Source organism: Conger conger, chromosome 12 (genome assembly GCF_963514075.1).
Source record: "Conger conger chromosome 12, fConCon1.1, whole genome shotgun sequence".
Lineage (NCBI taxonomy): Eukaryota > Metazoa > Chordata > Actinopteri > Anguilliformes > Congridae > Conger > Conger conger.
In genome coordinates, this window is record NC_083771.1 from 39,211,513 (window position 1) to 39,230,639 (window position 19,127).

General features: G+C 40.9%; 1 protein-coding gene across 1 annotated transcript in view; it reads right to left on the bottom strand.

The window, feature by feature from the left end:
• LOC133142333 (electrogenic sodium bicarbonate cotransporter 1-like) overlaps positions 1 to 19,127 on the bottom strand; it is a 44,137-nt gene that overhangs the window by 4,737 nt on the left and 20,273 nt on the right. Inside the window, exons 6-23 of the mRNA XM_061263496.1 lie at positions 18,799 to 18,978; positions 15,948 to 16,024; positions 13,261 to 13,418; positions 12,609 to 12,696; positions 11,866 to 12,020; positions 11,025 to 11,138; positions 10,437 to 10,611; positions 9,051 to 9,184; positions 7,146 to 7,417; positions 6,192 to 6,256; positions 5,168 to 5,353; positions 3,858 to 3,971; positions 3,272 to 3,433; positions 2,791 to 2,969; positions 1,789 to 1,861; positions 1,305 to 1,373; positions 661 to 834; positions 159 to 317 (exon numbers count right to left, since the gene is read on the bottom strand). Of these exons, the coding sequence (XP_061119480.1) occupies positions 159 to 317; positions 661 to 834; positions 1,305 to 1,373; positions 1,789 to 1,861; positions 2,791 to 2,969; positions 3,272 to 3,433; positions 3,858 to 3,971; positions 5,168 to 5,353; positions 6,192 to 6,256; positions 7,146 to 7,417; positions 9,051 to 9,184; positions 10,437 to 10,611; positions 11,025 to 11,138; positions 11,866 to 12,020; positions 12,609 to 12,696; positions 13,261 to 13,418; positions 15,948 to 16,024; positions 18,799 to 18,978 (2,534 nt within the window). The remainder of the gene's footprint in view (positions 1 to 158; positions 318 to 660; positions 835 to 1,304; positions 1,374 to 1,788; positions 1,862 to 2,790; positions 2,970 to 3,271; positions 3,434 to 3,857; positions 3,972 to 5,167; positions 5,354 to 6,191; positions 6,257 to 7,145; positions 7,418 to 9,050; positions 9,185 to 10,436; positions 10,612 to 11,024; positions 11,139 to 11,865; positions 12,021 to 12,608; positions 12,697 to 13,260; positions 13,419 to 15,947; positions 16,025 to 18,798; positions 18,979 to 19,127) is intronic.

The window sequence follows — 19,127 nt, forward strand, 5'->3', positions numbered from 1 at the left end:
AACACCTGTTGTGACTGTGTGCCCCTGGACTAGTAAAACACTTTTCGTATTACTTTTCGAATATTTCCTATCCATCATACAGACAACCATTTCTACTCTATGTGGCAATGCATCTAGCTACATTTTAATTCAACATGGCTGGCATTGAAAGCACTCACATATTCATTTTCACTGTCTATGCTGCCTTTCTTCTTCTTCTTCTTCTCATCCTCCTTCTTCTTCTTGTCCTTCTCAGGAATGACATCGTCCAGGTAGCTGAGGTCATGCTGGGAGAAGAGGTAGTCCATGGCCTTCCTCACTGCCACCAGGGCTAAGATCTAGGCACAGCCAGTAACACCAGAGCTCACCGTTATTTTCCATAGAATAGTTACTGTGCCAGCATGATGGATGTAGCGCAGTTCTAGAACTGGTGGTTTCAGATTTCACACGTCTTCACGAACCATTCTCTTTAACAAATGCGCATATTCAGAATTCTATAATGTAAAAATCACATTCATATGCATCACAGTTCTGTTTTGAATCATCACCTGCATTTGTTAAAAGCCAGTTTAAAAAAAATAATTTAAAAAAAGTTTTGTGTTCCACAAACTATTTTCAGCAGGTTTTTGACTGCTCCTTCGGTTTGCGGATTCAGAGGACCATTTCAAGACGCAGACCCACCATGACGGGGAAGATGATGGCAGCCACAGTGGATTTGAGGATCCAGAGGAGAGCCAGGCAGAGCACCTGGATGAAGGTGAAGAGGTGCACCCTGCGCAGGGGCACGTGTCGCAGGTAGATCAGGTCTGGCTGGTGCTTGGGTGGCATGAGGAGCAGCTTCAGACGGTCCAGAAACTAGCAGAGAGAAGAGCTTACTGAAACAGCTGGGCTGCCTTACGGACAGCACTTCCAGATACCACACAGGGTAGGGTGTTCAACAGTGAGGGCTGAACCTCTAGAAAATTGATTTGTGTTATGAAAGAAAAATTGCATTTAACTGAATTTTGGTTTCCCAAATTGCTTGCCATATATATATATATATATATAAGCTTACATGACTGAATTTATTAGATAAATATTTGTATTCTTTATCACTTATGTTCTGTTAAACTATTTTAATGTTGGCAGTTAGGTTTCATTATGTGATCAGTTAACGCTGTGTCTGTGTGTGTGTACATGAGCTTATTGCTATATGGTGTTGAACAATATAAATCTATGCATTCAATTAATAAGAACGCACTCCTTGTGATTAATTATAATACCTTTTTTCTTAATACAGTACAGCGCCTTCAATATTAGCAGCTTCATAAGAAAATGTAACTCACCTGGACACCATTCAGTGAGGCCACCCCCATGTAAAGAAAAACTCCATACAGTACAGGCATGGGGATGAACTAGAGAACAAAGGGAATATGGACGCAATAAGAAACTAAGCCATTGTTAATGGTCTCATTATTGTTTTTTGGCTTGTATAACCTGTACAATTTGCATTCACTGGCCTTAAAAGCTCAAACTGGATTATTTTCACTTCTGAAAGCACCATTCTGATACATTACTGTTGGCACTAGGGGGCAGGCTACAGCTGTAGAAGGATTTTATCCAAGGATTACAAAGCAATTCAGACCAGAGGTCGGCACTGGTGCTGGTTAGACCTGCTAACCTACAATGAATAGGTGTCTGAGGAAGGAAAGTTCTCATTACAGAAAATATTTTAGCATTATATAAAAAGCATGATATTGTACAAGCAGTACTGAATGCAATTACAATTTAAAACAAAGTGAAACGTCACTGAAGGACACGATGTTATACCTTAAGAACTGGAGCCATGAAAACAGACAGTCCAGTGAGGAGGAAGACAAAGATCCCTGTGACCCTTTGCTCCCTGTGGAAAAAGCCACAGACACGACCTCAGCCAAACCAAACTCACACAGAGGAGATAAGCATGGAACCTTTACTTTTAAAAAGACGGGATCATTTTGCTCAGTTCAATATTAGCTTTCAGATACATTATCTTCAGGAAATGTATAGTTTGATTTCTCTGGTTTGGAAACAAGCCATTACACAGCAGGTGAGATTAAACTTCCAAAATTTTAGAGCAGGAATTTTATTTTCCAACATGTAAAAAATATATATATATATCTTGCATCTCATCTTAGATCCTTTTCCAATAAATTTCTACTGCACAAACCACAATATGACCCTAATATAGAACAAACCTCTTTCGATCTTTTTTGAGTTAATTCCACTTTGCACTTTTCTACTTGGCTAAAATGCAAGCATGCACGTGCCATATGAACTTCTGAAACGAATGAACTTCTGAACTAGCTTCACTCATAGATTTGCCAACCACCACACAGCAACACTATTCCGGGATAAACCTGCCCAGTGTTAGATAGCTCCGGATTTCTGATGGAGCACACAGGGAAATGTTTAGCGCATCAGCAACTCTAGGCTGGTTAATTTAAAAGCCAGTCTGTGAATCAGTGTTGCATGGTGGAACAGTTCTTCCATAATATAAGGACACCATAATGGCCTTATTTGAAAAATGGTTATTTTTGTACTGGTTCCTCTGTCAAATGTCTCATGCGTTTTCTGTATGCACAGCAGAATATCAAAGCTTCTTTGTCACTGATCTGCACCTTCTCAAGAGGCAGCACAAGTGCACTACAGGCATGTGAGCGCCTTATGCTCCAGCCCTGTGTGTGGCATAATGCTTTCCATGGTGTTTTCGGAACAGTGACACATGTGAAAATGTTGGTAATGACAGCCCTTGTGTGCCTGCCTGAGAGTTAAGAATAGCACACACAGTACCTCACTCCTAAGAACTTGGGCTGCTCCCCGGGAGCCGCCGTCTCCGTCTCCATCTTCAGACTGTCGATGTGGGCGATGGAGATGACCGTGGCAGCCACGTACCAGGGCAGCCCCATGAAGGAGCAGATGACCATGAGAATGGCAACCAGGAACAGGTCCAGGTGGTAGCCAGCACCTTTCTGTGTGAGGGGGCAGCGTTTCACAGAACATGAGATAAAAATCTTAAAATGTTTTTGTCCTTTTCAAATATTATTGTTAAAAGAAAATCAGGTAAATTGTATGTTTTCATATTGCATGTTAAGATTTTATACAATTAGTCTCCAGGACAATAATAAGCCTCAATTACATACTTTCCCCCAACAAAGTGAATTTATATCCACCACATTTAGAATCCAAACATAGCGGTTAGTGCACTTCACAATGCCCGTTTGGCACTCATGAACTCCCGGTATCCCAGGCATAAACGAGCCGCGTCCCACACCTTGAGCTTGTGCTCCTTCCTGTTGACGATGACGGCGGTGATCTGCTGATCCATGAAGACCAGGATGGTCACCAGCAGGGCGGGGAGAGCTGAGGCCAGGTACACCCACCAGGGGTTCCCTCCGAAGGGGGGGACAAACCAGCCTCTGTGCGGGCTTGTAGGCTGGAACACACAGGGGGGAATGAATACATCCAACATGCTCTCACACATGCTGCGGAGGACTTCACATGGGCTAAATATAAAAAGGTGCAACTAAACTTAGTCACAATTAACACTAGGGGGGAGGGAATCTTTCCATTCAAAAAATAAAGATCTATATCCTGAGCAAAACACATGAGTGCACTCAGAAATAAACTGCTGCTCACAACATTACCTGATGCATGCTTTCACCTGTACCAAACCAAAAACTGCTACCATTTGGAACATTATTTTATTTTTATAAATTGTTTAAATTACAGGATTTAAAAATGACTTTTCACAGGAAAATATTCTTCCACAGCAAAGAAACTACCACACAAAAAGGAACAAATCCATGCATTTAAAAAAAGCATATTCCTTACAAATGCATGAAAACTGTAATCATTACCTTGAATTCACTTGGCACAAGAAGCTTAGGTGTGTCCACTCCCACTAGTGCATCCACGCCACAGAAGACCAAAATGGCCAAGATGATGGCAAAATCACTGATCAGTTTCCTCACCTACAAGCAGAAAACATAAGCATTGTGTAGAATGTTGAATACCCCCGCCACCTGTAGCCAATTGCACACATAGTGGTGAAGGGTTAACATGTTATCCATATTATTATTATTATTATTATTATTATATATATATACACATATATAATTATGTGTACTGTCCTGATAAGCATTGCTGCCATCTTTTATATGAAAGTGAGTGAGTGAGTAGTGAGCGTGAGCCAGATACAAATATCTCACAGGGCAGGGCAGACTCCTACAGACCTTGGGCAAGAAATGCTACAAAAAGGGAGGATGGGAAAGTTTCACTTTGTCGAATGAGGCGGTCGGCCTTGAAACTGGCCTGCACATGTTTGCACAGTCCCCCTCAGAGGGGATAACGGGTGGCTGTAATAATGCTTTTCTTAGTGCGGTGTTGACCGTCAGCAGGTCAACTCTTTCTGCAGAAATAAAGATCTAGTGTGAAGTGTTTTCCTGACTGAGTTGGCACTTCATCAGAAGACTAGGGTGGATTTATCCTTCCCGACCAAACAGTGGGGGAGAACGGTGTATAGTATTCATAAGAAGAGGATTAAGATGTGCATATGCTTAGTGCCTGACAGACTGATGTCCATAGAAAAAAGGAAAGAAAAAATGATACTATTGACATGCAATGATTTAAGGATCTGGGGCCTCATTTATTACATTATTTCAGAATTAATCCTAAATGTGAGCATATGAAATGTTCCTGTGAACAATTTATAGAATGTCCATAAGCAGGAATGTTCCTATGCATGATCCATTCAGGAAGTTGTGGTCTAATAACCTACACGTATGGATATGTATAGGTTAAGGGTTTTACAATAGATTTTAAGGTTCCGAAAAAAGTGGGTGGATTCTGCAGTACAGCTGGCTTTTCCTTATCCAAATGATGGCTGCATAGCCACCAGGAAAACTTTGTACAATCCTCTGGAGTTGTGTATGCACAAGAAAGCTTGAAATTGAAAAGAAAACTCAATTTCTTTTCACACAAGACCAGATCCATTGAATATAGGACCAAATCTGTACATACAAACATTTTATAAATGAGGATAGGCGTCACCGACAGCTGCAGAACAATACAGCAAAGGACATCATAAACAGTACAAGCTTTAACGCCGGTAACTTTTATCCGAGGCTTTAGCAGACGAGATGACGGACGCGGGGCTGTGACGGCTTACGGTGGTGGGGAAGAAGCGGCTTGTCTTGAACTTCTTCAGACACATGGAGCAGGTGTAGGTGCCCAGGAACAGGATGAACGACGTCAGGGTAATGTCAGGGACAAAGCCACAGGCCTCTCCTACCAGCTGTCCTCCATACTCCGTACACTGCGTCATAGTCAGTGACGACCAGGTGGCATTCATGGGCTAGGACACAGAGACACACGTTAATACACTGTGCCAAAACCCAATCCCCTCATAATTGTGCATTTTTGCTGTATCCATGTGGTCAGTCCATACACCAACTGACTTAATAATAATAATAATAATAAGAGCAATAAGAAAAATTAGTCACATAGACACACATGAAACGCATATGTGCACAATGGACATCAACTAATAATCTATGAAAGGGTGAAAAGAAAATGGACAAAGCTGGGTCCGGTGGATAACAGTATCTTTCAAGTGGCTCTACAGTACAACTGTAATATTAACTGCTCTGCTACATAAAAAGGTTTGAGTTGAATGAGCAGCCATTGTTGGTGTGGGGTGACGGCAGGGGCTCCCACCCAGTATGATATTTTCATAATTGGGAGAGGGGGACAGGAAATGGGATCATATTTGTATGGGATTTATGCAAGTGATACGGTGTTCTCCTAATAGTCACAAAAAAAATGTATTGAGCACTCCCCATGATACAGACAATGGTGGCAGAGAAAAGCTCCATTTTATTTCAAAAACGGACCAAATGCAGGCATTTGCTTCAACCAGGCGCTATACCATCTGATTTCACAAATTAGCTTATTATCTTAACCAAGCAGGTAAAATAATTGGCGAAATCAGGTGGTGTAGCGCAATGTCAGAGCAAATACCTGCAGAGACCGTATGGAGGCCCACAGGACATGGAGTGGAGTAGTGCTGAACTCCAGCATCTCATTGTTACACAATAGTGTACTAGCATTTTAGAGACGCCACACAACCATGTTCATGAACAGAGATTCATAAAATAGAAGGTCATTTACAAATTAATGAATTCTCAAATTACCAGATCTGTAGAGTTTGTCGTCCAGTTGGACTCTAATAAGCCACTGTCGAGTGCCGAATCATTTCCTGTATAAAACAACAATTGAATAAATACAACAATCTAATCAAATACATCAATTTCATTTCCAACTTTAGCAATGACTAGACATACATTTACAAACGCAATAGGATCAATGTGTACTCAACACACCCTAAACATAAATGTGTAATGGGGGAAAGTGCGGATGCATGCTCTTTGTCTACAAGGCATAGAATGTTTTGTGGTTTTGACAAGGTGCATGCTCTGAAGTTTCAGCTTGCAAGGTCTCGGCAGAATCCCCTTCAGCAGAGATCCACAGCTCAATGTTGATTCAACAGCTATTCTGAATAGAACATTATTTTGCTGAGGATGAAGTATGCCAAAAGTTGAATCTCTAGTCTTATCAACAACAAGAAAGCTTATTTTATGCATGTAGTATACGAGGGCAGCAAAGGGTTGATAGCAGTTGAACTTCTGCTAACTCTTGTTAATTCTCCCGTATAAAAGATAAGCCACTGCATTTGGATGCCCGAATTACTCTTTCCACTTTGTCATAGCATTCCAGCCAAGTTACCAATTAAGTGCAAACAAATGTGTTGTGCGAAAGCAAACAGTAGTATTTTCCAGTGCACACATGCTGATGTCATTAAATTATCTTGATTTCTCAATGTTACAGTACATCTGCTGGCTCAATTCACTGTGGGAATGGGAGGAGACAAAATAATTCACAACATTGCAGAGCTTTTGCACAGATCATTTTTGCTTAGAAAATTCAAAGTTGTTTAAAATTCACAAGCCTGACCTCATACCATTCTCAGTTCCCTTGAGTGCAACTTGCGAGCGGTTTTGCTTTAGCTGTACTTTGTTTATCAGAAGGTGAACAGAGGCTGTAAGCTTACTGTACACGTATGCTCAGATTTGCAGATCAAACCTTACCGAATGAGGGAGGCATGCAGCGACAGTAGTACTGCGTCACATCGTCCAAGTGGAAGTCAGAGTTGATAGGGTTATGACTGGCCAGCTTGATCATTTTCTTGAAGGCATCATAGATAAAGATGAAGCTGATGAGGGCAGAGAAGCCCTCTTCAGTGAAACGGGTGAAGTACTGGACCAGGAAGCTGGCATCCGTTGCCACTAGAATTAGGCAGAAGAATGCTGACCAGAGGCCGATCCACAGCCTAAACTCCAAGTAGTCAAAGCTGTTGTCCCTGAGAAGGTAGGATATGGAGATTCTGTTATTAGGAGCAGTATGCAGTCATTATGCTCAGAACTGGAGGAATACCGTGCTGTGAAATTATGATTTACTTTAATTTATAAGCCTCCGGCCATCCATTAACCAGAATTCTGCTGAACCAGTTTGAGCACACACTCATCGGTTTGCAAATACTTACAGGCATTTACAATACAAATGTAAACTACAGTTACTGTAGGTGACAACACTGAAGATCACTCACTTTCGGTTCATATTATTTTGAAGCAGAATTCAAGCGTAGACAAAAAATAATAATCCATTTCCCTTTAAAAATGCAACGTTTTTTTTTGTACAAAAGGTACTTTCTTCTGCCAGCGGAATCGAGAATTATGCTCATCATTAATCCAAGGAACATTGAGCAAGTAATGGAAACTATGATTTGCAATGACCCTTCTCTCGCCAAGTGAGTCAGTTCCGGGGGAATGTAGGCCATCTGAGCATTCCATTACGGCAAGGTCTGGCTGCAGCAAAGCAGTGGAGCATTTCCACAACTTTGGATTAACTCTGCCTCCCACAGGCGACCGACTGGTTCGGCATGCTCCGATAAGGGTACAAACCTTTACAAGCACCTGCCGGACCCTGAGGGGAAACTCTATACAGAGAACTGCGCAAGTATTTGCCGTGGGAAACAAAAAGTATATTGTTTGTTCCAATGTTCATTTAATCATAGCCTCACCGCATGCTATACTGCCCCTCCCTTCTCCATGGACCCAATTTCATTTTAAGATAAGTGTTCAGTGAACCATACAGCCTAAAACACAGATGTTTTATTAGTTAATGATCTTCGTGCTTCACTCTAGTACAGAAAGTATTGAGTTAGTTTGTTAGGCAAGTATGAGCATAGACAAGTTGCTATACTCCAGGTTTGAAATAAATGTTAATTATTCATAGTGGAACAAGACCGGTTCAGCCCGGGGTAATGTTAGACTTCCATAGCATCGAGTGAGAAAGGGAAGCACAATGCATCATGAATCGAGTCATTCATATATGGCTTTGCTCTCGACTTCAGCTGCTAATGTTACAATAGCTCATCTTCCATTAGCTGCACTTGCACTGCTTCTCAACAAGGCCATTTTGCGAGATGCAGAAAATGTCACTGCCTAATTTGTCATTGTCTTTGGATAACTGCAAAGGTAGCTCTGTGACCACAATTAACAATCGCCTTTAATGTCACCAAGTACCTACACATATACTGACATAATGAGTCACTACACTAGGATGAAAATAAACTTTTATCTTAAATAAAATATATCATTCAGAACTTGTGTGTGGCCAAATGCTTGCTTTAGACATGAGAAAAGCAATCAATCAAGACATTCTTTAATTCAAGTTCAATGGCATCAACAAATGTAATAAACAGATGAAAATGCAGAATTCAGAGATGTACCTTTAACAACCAACAACAAAACAAAAAAGAAAATCTAGCACCAAAGCTATTCTGAAATGACTTCTGAAATTACCAATGCAGAACTAAATGGTTGCAGGTTTGGGTCTTTCATACTGAAAAACGTAGCAAGTGGAAACTAGTAAATTATTTGCATTTGAAAATAAACAGAAAATCATAAAAAAGGAAGGAAGGAGAAACCCACTTGCTGAAGTTGAAGAGCAGCCTCTCGAACACGAGCACAGGGCCGGTACTGCTGAGAATGGTGAGGGGTTGGCCAGAAAGCAGGCAGAAGACTGCTCCAGCGATCGCAGTGCCCACAAAGCTCTCCAGCACCCCCTGGAAGAGAGGCACCAGTACATAAGAGGCCTCATCTGCATGCGGGACGTCTCTGAGGAGCAAGCAAGCCCTCCGTGACCCCCCACACTCCTGTGGCTTCCTGCCTTACAGGAAACGGGGCCAAGGCATCTGTTCTCCTTGTGACCTTTTCTCCAGCCAAGGCTTCCATTCATATGAAAACACCACATGCCCCCCATCATTTAACAAATACGAATACTTCAACAAATCGTCTATAATGATCAGTAAGTAGTAATATTAGTAAGATTATATGTATTGCTTTTACCATGTAAAATAACACACTGACAGCAAATCTGAATTACTGACACTCCACTACAGTGTAATGACACATGATACGAAACTAGAAATGCCAGCATGTCTTAATGAATTGTGCAGTAAAACATGGTTTTCATCTCCGGACAAGATGCATTTTGATCATATTAAAAAGTTAATTAATTTCTCCATAATTACTGCTAATTTCCATCTGCAGAAGCCTTGCATGAATGTCAGAAGGGATTCCTCCCATTCTCTCTGCAGCTCCCACTGGCATGCAGCCCCACCTGGCAACAAACTGTGAAAAGGACTTGTGTCTAATCAGGATCTGTGGATATTTATAACTCCTAAGTCCACTGTAACTGCTACTCATAGGTACAGCACTGCTCTTATAATAAGGTCAGCAGCCCAAGGAAAGCCTATCAATCCACCACACAAAGCCAATCTAAATGTGTGCAGTTAACACACGTAGGCTGCAACATGTAGGCTGCAACACGTACGCTGCAACACGTACGCTGCAACACGTACGCTGCAACACGTACGCTGCAACACGTACGCTGCAACACGTACGCTGCAACACGTAGGCTGCATTTTGGCTTCACGCCAAAAAGGCATTTGAAATTTGAAGAGCAGAACTGACATTCTAGGGCAGGGGTTCTCAAACGTGGTACTGAAGGATAGCCTGTATTTGTCGGTTGTTGCAGCCAATCTCTCAAACTAAACATGCACTTGTGGAAAATTATAGTGTGTTTTTTTTCATGGCTGATTTAAAGTCCTGGAATGTGAATAATGGACATTTATTTTTCATGACACGCATCTGACCTTATCCAAGAAATATTGCTGGTGAAGTGCCTCAATTGTCAAATTGGAAAATTAAAGTAGTGAAATCAAATGGCGAAATATACATGCGATGCCTTCAGACAAACCTGTTACACAAGCTGAAGGCTGAAACAAGCCAAGGTCAAGCTGTAAAAAAACTCACCTGCATACTTTCTGTTGCGTCACCCAGCAGACCCCCGAATGTGATGGCGTTGGTGACCGTTCCGAGGTAAATGAACATAATTGTCGACAGGGACTGAATGTGTAGTGCATCCAAGAAGTCACTGAAGAAAAAAGGGGCCTTTCTCTTGACGTCCAGAATGAGGCCACCACAAAACCTGAAGAAAAAATACAAATAAAAACACACAAGCTCCAGCACTGAAAATAATAAAGTATGTACAAGTTGAAGATGGCTGGTGAAAATGCTTGTATCCAAGCAACCATTAAAGCCCTTTCCTCTCCATATTCCATTGCAATTTAGCTATACTAGCCTACAACTACTGGGAAGCTACTGCTATGCAAATTAGACAATCCTGCAGAAGGAAGTGAATTTAGACTCAAGTGAATCCACACAATTCAACCCTCAGCATTCTTGGTTGAGAACATTTTGAAAGATGTCCTGACACACAAATCTTTCACCGGCATTGCCTGTGGGCCCTCAGTAACACTGCAGACAATAACACAGCAGCTCACAGAGCTATGATTGTGCAGGTTTAATCACCTTGTTCAGGTGTAAGTGAACAGGCCTCACCTTCCAGTCCTCTGCAGCTCCTGACTGACGTGATGGCCCCCCCCTCCATGGCCCCCATCTTGAGGTGCGTCCCCGTTCATCTGCAAACCTTCTCCTCCAGCGTACATGTTCTTCCTGAAACATTAGATTATCAAAGACCACATTTACCATGCAACTGAATAGATGAGAACTGTGCAATACGTTTATGTTCAATGCGGGTTCCACTTCTATCAAGACTCATTCAAAGGAATATTGATTGAAGAAAAAACCCCCAATAAAGACAGAGTTATTTTCAAGGGCTTAAAAGAGCCATATTGTCTTTGGCTGCAGTCCAACCCGTTGAGACAGGCCGTCACTCACTTAAGCAGCTTCCACTTGTGGGAACCAGTTCAGAATCCCAAAGTTGTTAATTCACTTATACTCAACAAAGTAACCAGAAAAATGCTAAATTAGACCCTCTGCCCATTGTTTTGCACAAGGGAAAGAGTCTACAAAACAGTAGACCTCAGGCAGCGAAATCCCATGTCATGCTATTCTCAGACTGATTGAGTCAAAATAACCATATTATGTTATGTTATGCCAGCAGAAGACATCATTATTGGATTATTGTTCAACACAATTTAGTGGAATGGCATGTATTAGAGAGCTCATCATATACATGGGTAGGTATTCATGAGTTAAAATGAGAACATGCAATTATCTAACATGACAAGACATCACCTGGTCATTACAGCACTGTATAAGTAAAAAGAACCACACTGCCAAAGACAGAACTGAAAAGCTAGCCAAGAGCAAGCAGAAGTTCTTGTGCTTCAGGTCACTAACGGTTACAATAATTCCACAAGGACACAGTTCTCCTGACCTTTTGTCCGGGGAAGGCAGGGACTTTGGAGGCTCTATCCGGATCTCTGGGTCCCATTCTCCAGGGGGCAGGACAATGACCTCATCCAAAAACTCTTCGATGCCAGCAAGCAGGTCCTGCCTATTCTTAGCCTTGTATGCAATGTCATGGAAAACCTATGCACAGCAAATACAGGCTTAACAAATTGCACCACATATAATGTGAATATTTACACAGGATGTTAAGATGTAAGGATACAGTTTTAACATGTGGATCTTTACACACAGAACACATTCAAAACACTACTAATAAAAATTGTCTACACATCTCATACTGTACACAGTAGGACTGTTAATTCTGTGCAAGAGATGTATAGGATTATACTGGAAGACCCTGTATTAGAATGCTGGTAATCGATTCTGTGTTCTAAATCAGGTAATCAATACACACTGGATATCCTTTAATTACACACTTGGCTCTTAATATGGATTGGCAGTCGAAGAAAACCAGAGGGTAATATGATGCAACGCTTAATCCTACATTTCAACAGAGGGGAAATCTTGTCAAAAGGAACTAAATCAAAGCATGCAGTCACTTTACCTGTGGGGGGGATTAGCAGCTTGCTAAACCCAGATGGGGTAATGGCACAATAGGAGCACAGGATCAAAAGATCTTAGCTCATAGGCTTCATAGCCATCAGAACATTAACTAATTTAGGTAAAAGGAACTAAAAGGAAACAGGGACAGCTGTATGGGGTCCTTACTTCATCTGACATGAGGGTGGCGATGGCTCGTCCTATCTCATGGTAGGACTTTGCTTTTCCTTTTGGTCCGAGCAGCACAAACAAGAATCTGACGATAAAAGCAGGAATTTAAATTAGAATAGGGGCCAGGAGAAAAGGACAATGAGAAGGGCAGAGCGTCTTTGTTTCAGACTTTCCACAAAACAATGGAAAAATCTTGCAACTCCAGAATGTTTAAGTTTGAAAACCAACAACCATTTACAAACCTCAAAAACCAGCGGAACCATATAATTATTAAAATGTGCCAAGACACTGAAATTCCACATCTTCATACAAGATGGCAGGTCTCTGTTGAACAGAATTGTGGAACGTGTACGGTCTGGTCTTAATGTACGGTCTGGTCTTAATGTACGGTCTGGTCTTTATGTACGGTCTGGTCTTTATGTACGGTCTGGTCTTTATGTACGGTCTGGTCTTTATGTACGGTCTGGTCTTTATGCACGGTCTGGTCTTTATGCACGGTCTGGTCTTTATGCACGGTCTGGTCTTTATGCACGGTCTGGTCTTAATGCACGGTCTGGTCTTAATGCACGGTCTGGTCTTAATGCACGGTCTGGTCTTAATGCACGGTCTGGTCTTTATGTACGGTTTGGATGACTCGATTCTCCGCTACCTGGTTGGAACAGGGACTTCGGTCAAGGCCCCCAGCATGACGGCCTGCTGGAGGCGGACGAAAGCCACAAAAGGGCTGTCCAGGAAATCCACTTCACCCACCAGGACATTGGAGGCCTCCGCGTCACGAGGCAGCTTCTTCATGAACTTATTCTTCAGCTGGAGACACGAGAGGGATGAGGAACCTATAGCAACCACACTTTCAAAGCCAACAACCTGATTTTGCACACAACTATGCATCATTAGGTTACACACTTAATGGCCATTCATTTATTGCTAACATGTTAACTTCGAGGCAGAGTGAGGACAAAAATGTACTGACCACAATGAAAACAGTCAAAATGTTAGAATGGTCCTTTTAAAAAGGCAGGAAAAATCGAATTGCAACACATGAATCGTGTTGGTGGTGCATTAACCATAGGCCTTTCTTCCTGGTAAAACACTTTAATACTGAATGTCTCTCCAATTGGAAATTAAAACCCATGGTAATCTCTTCATGGAATCTTTATTCTGAATGTTTCCCAAGTCCTTCATTGATCTTCATTGACAGATTACAGTGGAATTCTTTCGTTTTGACTGAATTTAAAATGGTGCATTCACACAGAAAATAATCAAAGCATAAAAGTTACAATAGGTAATTTCAGACATCTAATGGTCAAGAGATGAATAGCAGCAACAAAGACCTTCAAACCACAACACTGCTCATCCCCCTCCACCTTCTCTTTAAATACGCCAATGTTTAAATGCCATTGGTTGTGGCAATCAATGAGCTTGAATTATTGTATAGTTATACAATGTTTTGGTACAGAGTGTAGGGCCATCAACTGTATATTTTGAAACCCGAATTTAAGGACTATAAACATAGGCAGAGGGCGAGACAACATGTCAGTGAAGCTTTTTCAATGATAGAAATGGATTTACAATGGTCTTGTAACAATGTTTTAACACAAATCTTACACATTGTACCTTTAAAAGACTATTCAAAGAGAAAGGAGAATAGACATAATTTCTTCAGGGATCTCGAAAAAACTGTGTTTATTTAAGAAAAGTTACGTCTGAAAAGGAAATCCCATTTAACCTGTGATTAGCTTCCAGTGAGGTAAGGTGAATTTTAATGCTCTGCAATTTCATCACATGACACATTATGAGGGCATGTTATTACCTCAAAGTAAATCAGTGTGTTTTAGACATAATCTTCCCCTCACATTTATTATCTGTAGCTAAAGGGCTGCAGTGACTAAAATTACTAGGCTTAGGGACAAACACATCCATTTTGTTCAAGGACAATGCAAACTGTCCCCAAAAATGAACAGAGTATATCATTGGGAAGAAATTACATTCTTGTGCTCCACCACTCCAAAGAAAAGGCCCATAGAAAATCAAGATGCAACAATGTTTGACTTTGCTACAGTGCAAGTTCTGATTTTGGCACTTGGGCAGATCAGTAAGAATGGAGGGGATTCAACCCAGGGTTCAAACGGTCAAACTGAGGTGCAGTAGTCTATAAAAAAGCGCACTGAGCACATCAGTGAAGAATGTGAACACTCAAGTGGAGCAGAAAGTAGTCAGTTACATTTTGAGCCTGGGCTACACGTTGATCAAAAAAACAAGACCTTTCCCCACACACGAGGTGAGGAAAAACACCATAATTCCACTGTAGTACCATATGCTAAAGTACACCATATTTCTACTTCCTCATGTTTCTACACCCTGGTTACACCGTTCTTTATGAGCTGTGAACCGGCTGAGAACACCTACACACCCACACAGCTACAGTGTGAATCTAGCAATTGCAATAAATAAAAACAAATGTTCTGGCACAGGTAACCAGGATGAAGCAGAACTGGGAAGACAGTCTCTTCCACTGCCCATGTAACTCTGTAGTGAGCTAAATGGGCAGTACTGATACCAAAGTTTGAAGCCTAAAATTATTTTTAAAATATAGCCATGAGAGGGTTACAGAGATGGAAGTGTGTGAACCAGCACACTTTCTGTGAGACCGAGTGGGGACAGACACAGTACATAACCACAGCTAGACAATGCAGGAGCCTCATAATGCCAGTGATTAGAGGTTTGTATTGCAGCACTGAATTCATTTTATCTTTACAATGGAAACCCGCAGGGTTCTGGTTTCTAACCAAAAGGTTCCTGCTCGTTTTCCCAGAGGACGTGACTGTGGGAGACAGTCTTTCGGTGCTGCTGAATACTTTGGACTGATGAGAGTATAAACTGACCAAGACAATGAAATAGCCATCTCTCAGAAGACTCTGAGAAGTTAATTCTTTCTGCTGGGATTCCACAACATACCAAATGGAGGAAGTAATAGGATTCATATGATTCATCAAAAGCAGCAATTATGTGCAATCATATCATCACCATAGGTCTTCCAAAAAAAATCCCTCACAGATGAGCACTACTGCATTTTGCTTAAAATGGCTTTAGCAAAGCAATGTACAAGAATGCCATCAATTAAATTAACACCACCTAGTTAGCCTGTACACAAACTGCAAAGAGACCAATAGTAAAGCCACAGCACAGACAATGGGAAGGAGGAAGGACAGCTACTTCCTGTAATGCTTCTACGCTAACTAAACAGATTCCATATAGCCAGTGTTGATAAAAACCAGTTGCCCCGTTTGGAATGGCTGTGGACATAACACATTCCACTCCAAATATAAGCGGACTTACCTGATCTTTTTCAGGCTTGTCAGAGAAGTCACTCAAGCTGTTTGATGTCAGATTTCGACGAGTGGACGTTGGGCTGCCTATAAAAATTGCCGAAATCTGTTAGTTATGTACCAGTCATAACCCGTTAAACAGCAATGCCAGAAATGGCAGGCGCCCAATTTACCTTCAGAAATGGAGAGAGAAGCAGGCAGAGCATAGAGTATTTTAAATTTGACACACCTTGCTTGACATTGCTTAAGGGTACAATTAAACATACAATATCTCACATACCATCTGCATACAGTAAATTACTATTAGAAATTGCATAATAAAACCAATGAGCACATGGCGAGCGAGGTGTACCGAGGCATCCGTACCAAGAAGACATACACTGTAAAGGAAACTGAAACAAAGTACAGAAAGAAAGCTATAGAAGCATGCTTAATGCCACTGCATAGAATACAAACCACTTTACCCTTTCTTCTGTCATTCAGTTTCTATGAAATTCCACAGTAATACGTATGATATCAGTTTGATGCAGCCACCAGAAAAAAAATTATACTCTTGCACAGGAATGAAGTATTTCACTGGGGGGGGGATGAGGGGGGAGTTGCTTAATATTGAAGAGAGAAATATGTGCAAGTGCTCTTGGGACTGGGGTGATGACATACAGGCCATTTCACCATGTTGTTCATTACTCTACAACACTGAGGCAGCCATTGTTAGCTTGTGAAGAACAGATGTACTGGAAGATAACATTCAACTAGTCATTTACAACATCATCCTATATTTAAATGGAATGAAGTATGCATTTGAAAATTGTCATGAAATCAAAGGTGATTTGTTAAGGTGCTACAAGAAATCAGGCGGGCGCACACTAGTCTATGTTTAAGCGATTGTTACTAAGCTCATGGGATTGATTCTACAGGTGGCACAGAGGGAGTCTTTAGTCTCTTTGAACTTACTAAGCCATTCCATGCTGGAACTCCTCTGCATATGCAGCTGTAGTTCAGAGTCGTGGATTGTTAGGCAAGGCACAGAGGTTTCGAGTGGGCTACGCACTTTTTAGTGGCAGAAGAGAAAGGAAAGGAAAGGAAAATGAAGGAGAGAATGTTTATAGAGCCCCAAGACCCAAGCAGTGCAGGTTAAGACACACAGCAGACACCGTTAAAGAAAAGCATTAGAAATACAAATATCACTGGCTTTGTGGTACCTATGGAAATGGGTTTAATTTCTTATTTTTAATTTTTTTTTTTTTTTTTTTACATGGGCCAACAAAATGTTAAATTTACAGCCTAATATTGCATCATTAATTTCAATAAAAACAGTTATGCCAATAATAAATAAAGCCATTGGTTTGGTTAGGATTGATCAACACACATTTCCTTAAGCACACCATAAAGCTTTTCAGTATGCATATACAAACAAGTATATTTTTTGGGGGATGAGGGAAACAAGACATAAAAATGATGAATGAATGTGCATGAATCAATGAGGTTTTGAGAATGAAATAACTGAGAAGCAAGAATTTTCTGTCCTACATATAAACAATCTGTTGGTGTCACAGTAATTACCAACCATACATAAGTATGAATTTGAATTGAAGTGATAGTGTTAAATTGTAAAACAGGCAGAACATCAGAAACATTCATCTGAAATGTCCTTCTCTGCACGCACACGTGCACAGGACCAAAAAATATACTGTACACCAAATTGAAATAAAATAAACACTATGTTAATGTACAACTAATCAAGGATATGATCACCTATGAGTGAACACACATGCAAGAATGTACAAGATGGAATTTGGAATATACTGTGTGGAATATAAAATGTTTTTAATTTAACTAATTATTGACTGTAGTTACTGAATTTCTTAATCTTATGCACCTCAGTTATTTAAGCAAAACAACTTAGTGCAGAGTATTTCTACTTAAAAATCATACTAAAGATTAGCCTACAAGTTTTATTTTTCATTATTCTGATATCCAGCATGAACACATTGATCCAAATGAAATATAGTCCATTTAATATAGTTAATTTGAACTTGAATGGCCGAGACAATGCAACTGGGAAAGAACAAGGATGACCTTCCACTACATTTCACCATAATGCTCACAAGATGAGATAATGCATCGTGATTAGATGTGTTGATTTAGTTCTTTGACATGACTCATTTATGTTGGATTGTGTTTGCCTCAGAAAACCAGGAATCTTAAACCTGATAAGATTCCAGGAACTTCCTTCTTGCTTTGAGAAATGTGAAAGATTATACTGTGAATACCACAAGTGAAACTTGATTTGCAATGATTGGCTGAAATAACCAGCTTCAAACCAAGGCAGAGCATAGGTCAAAATGGAGCTTTTATACATTTACTGTAATTGTACTCGTTTTATTCCTCCCCGACATAATTAAAATAGAGAATTCCTGAACGTAAAGCAAGGCCAAATCAGGGCTGCAACTGTAATTACTTTTCGTGCAGCGAGAATAATCGCTACCATTCAGCACATCCGCTTTATTTTTAACTTGAATCACACCTGACGCAGTCACATGAAAGAGAAAGAAAAACAAATACAGAAGCACCACTCCGTGTTGATATGGCAGCCAATCAAAAGCATGGCCAGATTTGTGGTGGAGTGGATTCTGCCTTTCCGATGTCAACAGCACTCACTAAACCAACTGGTAAATAATTTAAGTAGTGGAATGTCATCAATGTTGAAGATACTGTATGTCATATCTGTGTGTGGACCAAAAATTGGCATATTTGGTCATGTTACGAAATAATATTGAAGGGACGCAAAAGGGGAAAAAGGCACAAACAAAAAGTGAATGAGTAATATGAAGACTGCACCAAACTGGCATCTGCATTACCATTATCCGGGTTGGAAAACAGCCTACTTGCACTGGAGACCGTCTTGCCAATGTCTGCCAGTGAGCGAAAGTTGGACTTCTTGGTCTGGTGGCGATGTTTCCTGAGCAAGGTGTACGTCACCTTGTCCTTCAGGTCAGCCTTCAACTGACCGTTTTCAATCTGACTGTCAGTGATGACCTCTGCAGAGAGACCAGGGATGAAGAGTCACGGCAGGCAATGGGACCAGTGAAGGGTGAATACCTTACCATGCGGTGCATCACACCGAATATCTTAAGTTGAGATTCAAAACAAGCCCAAAATAAGGTTTCAAACAAAACCAATGAAGCAA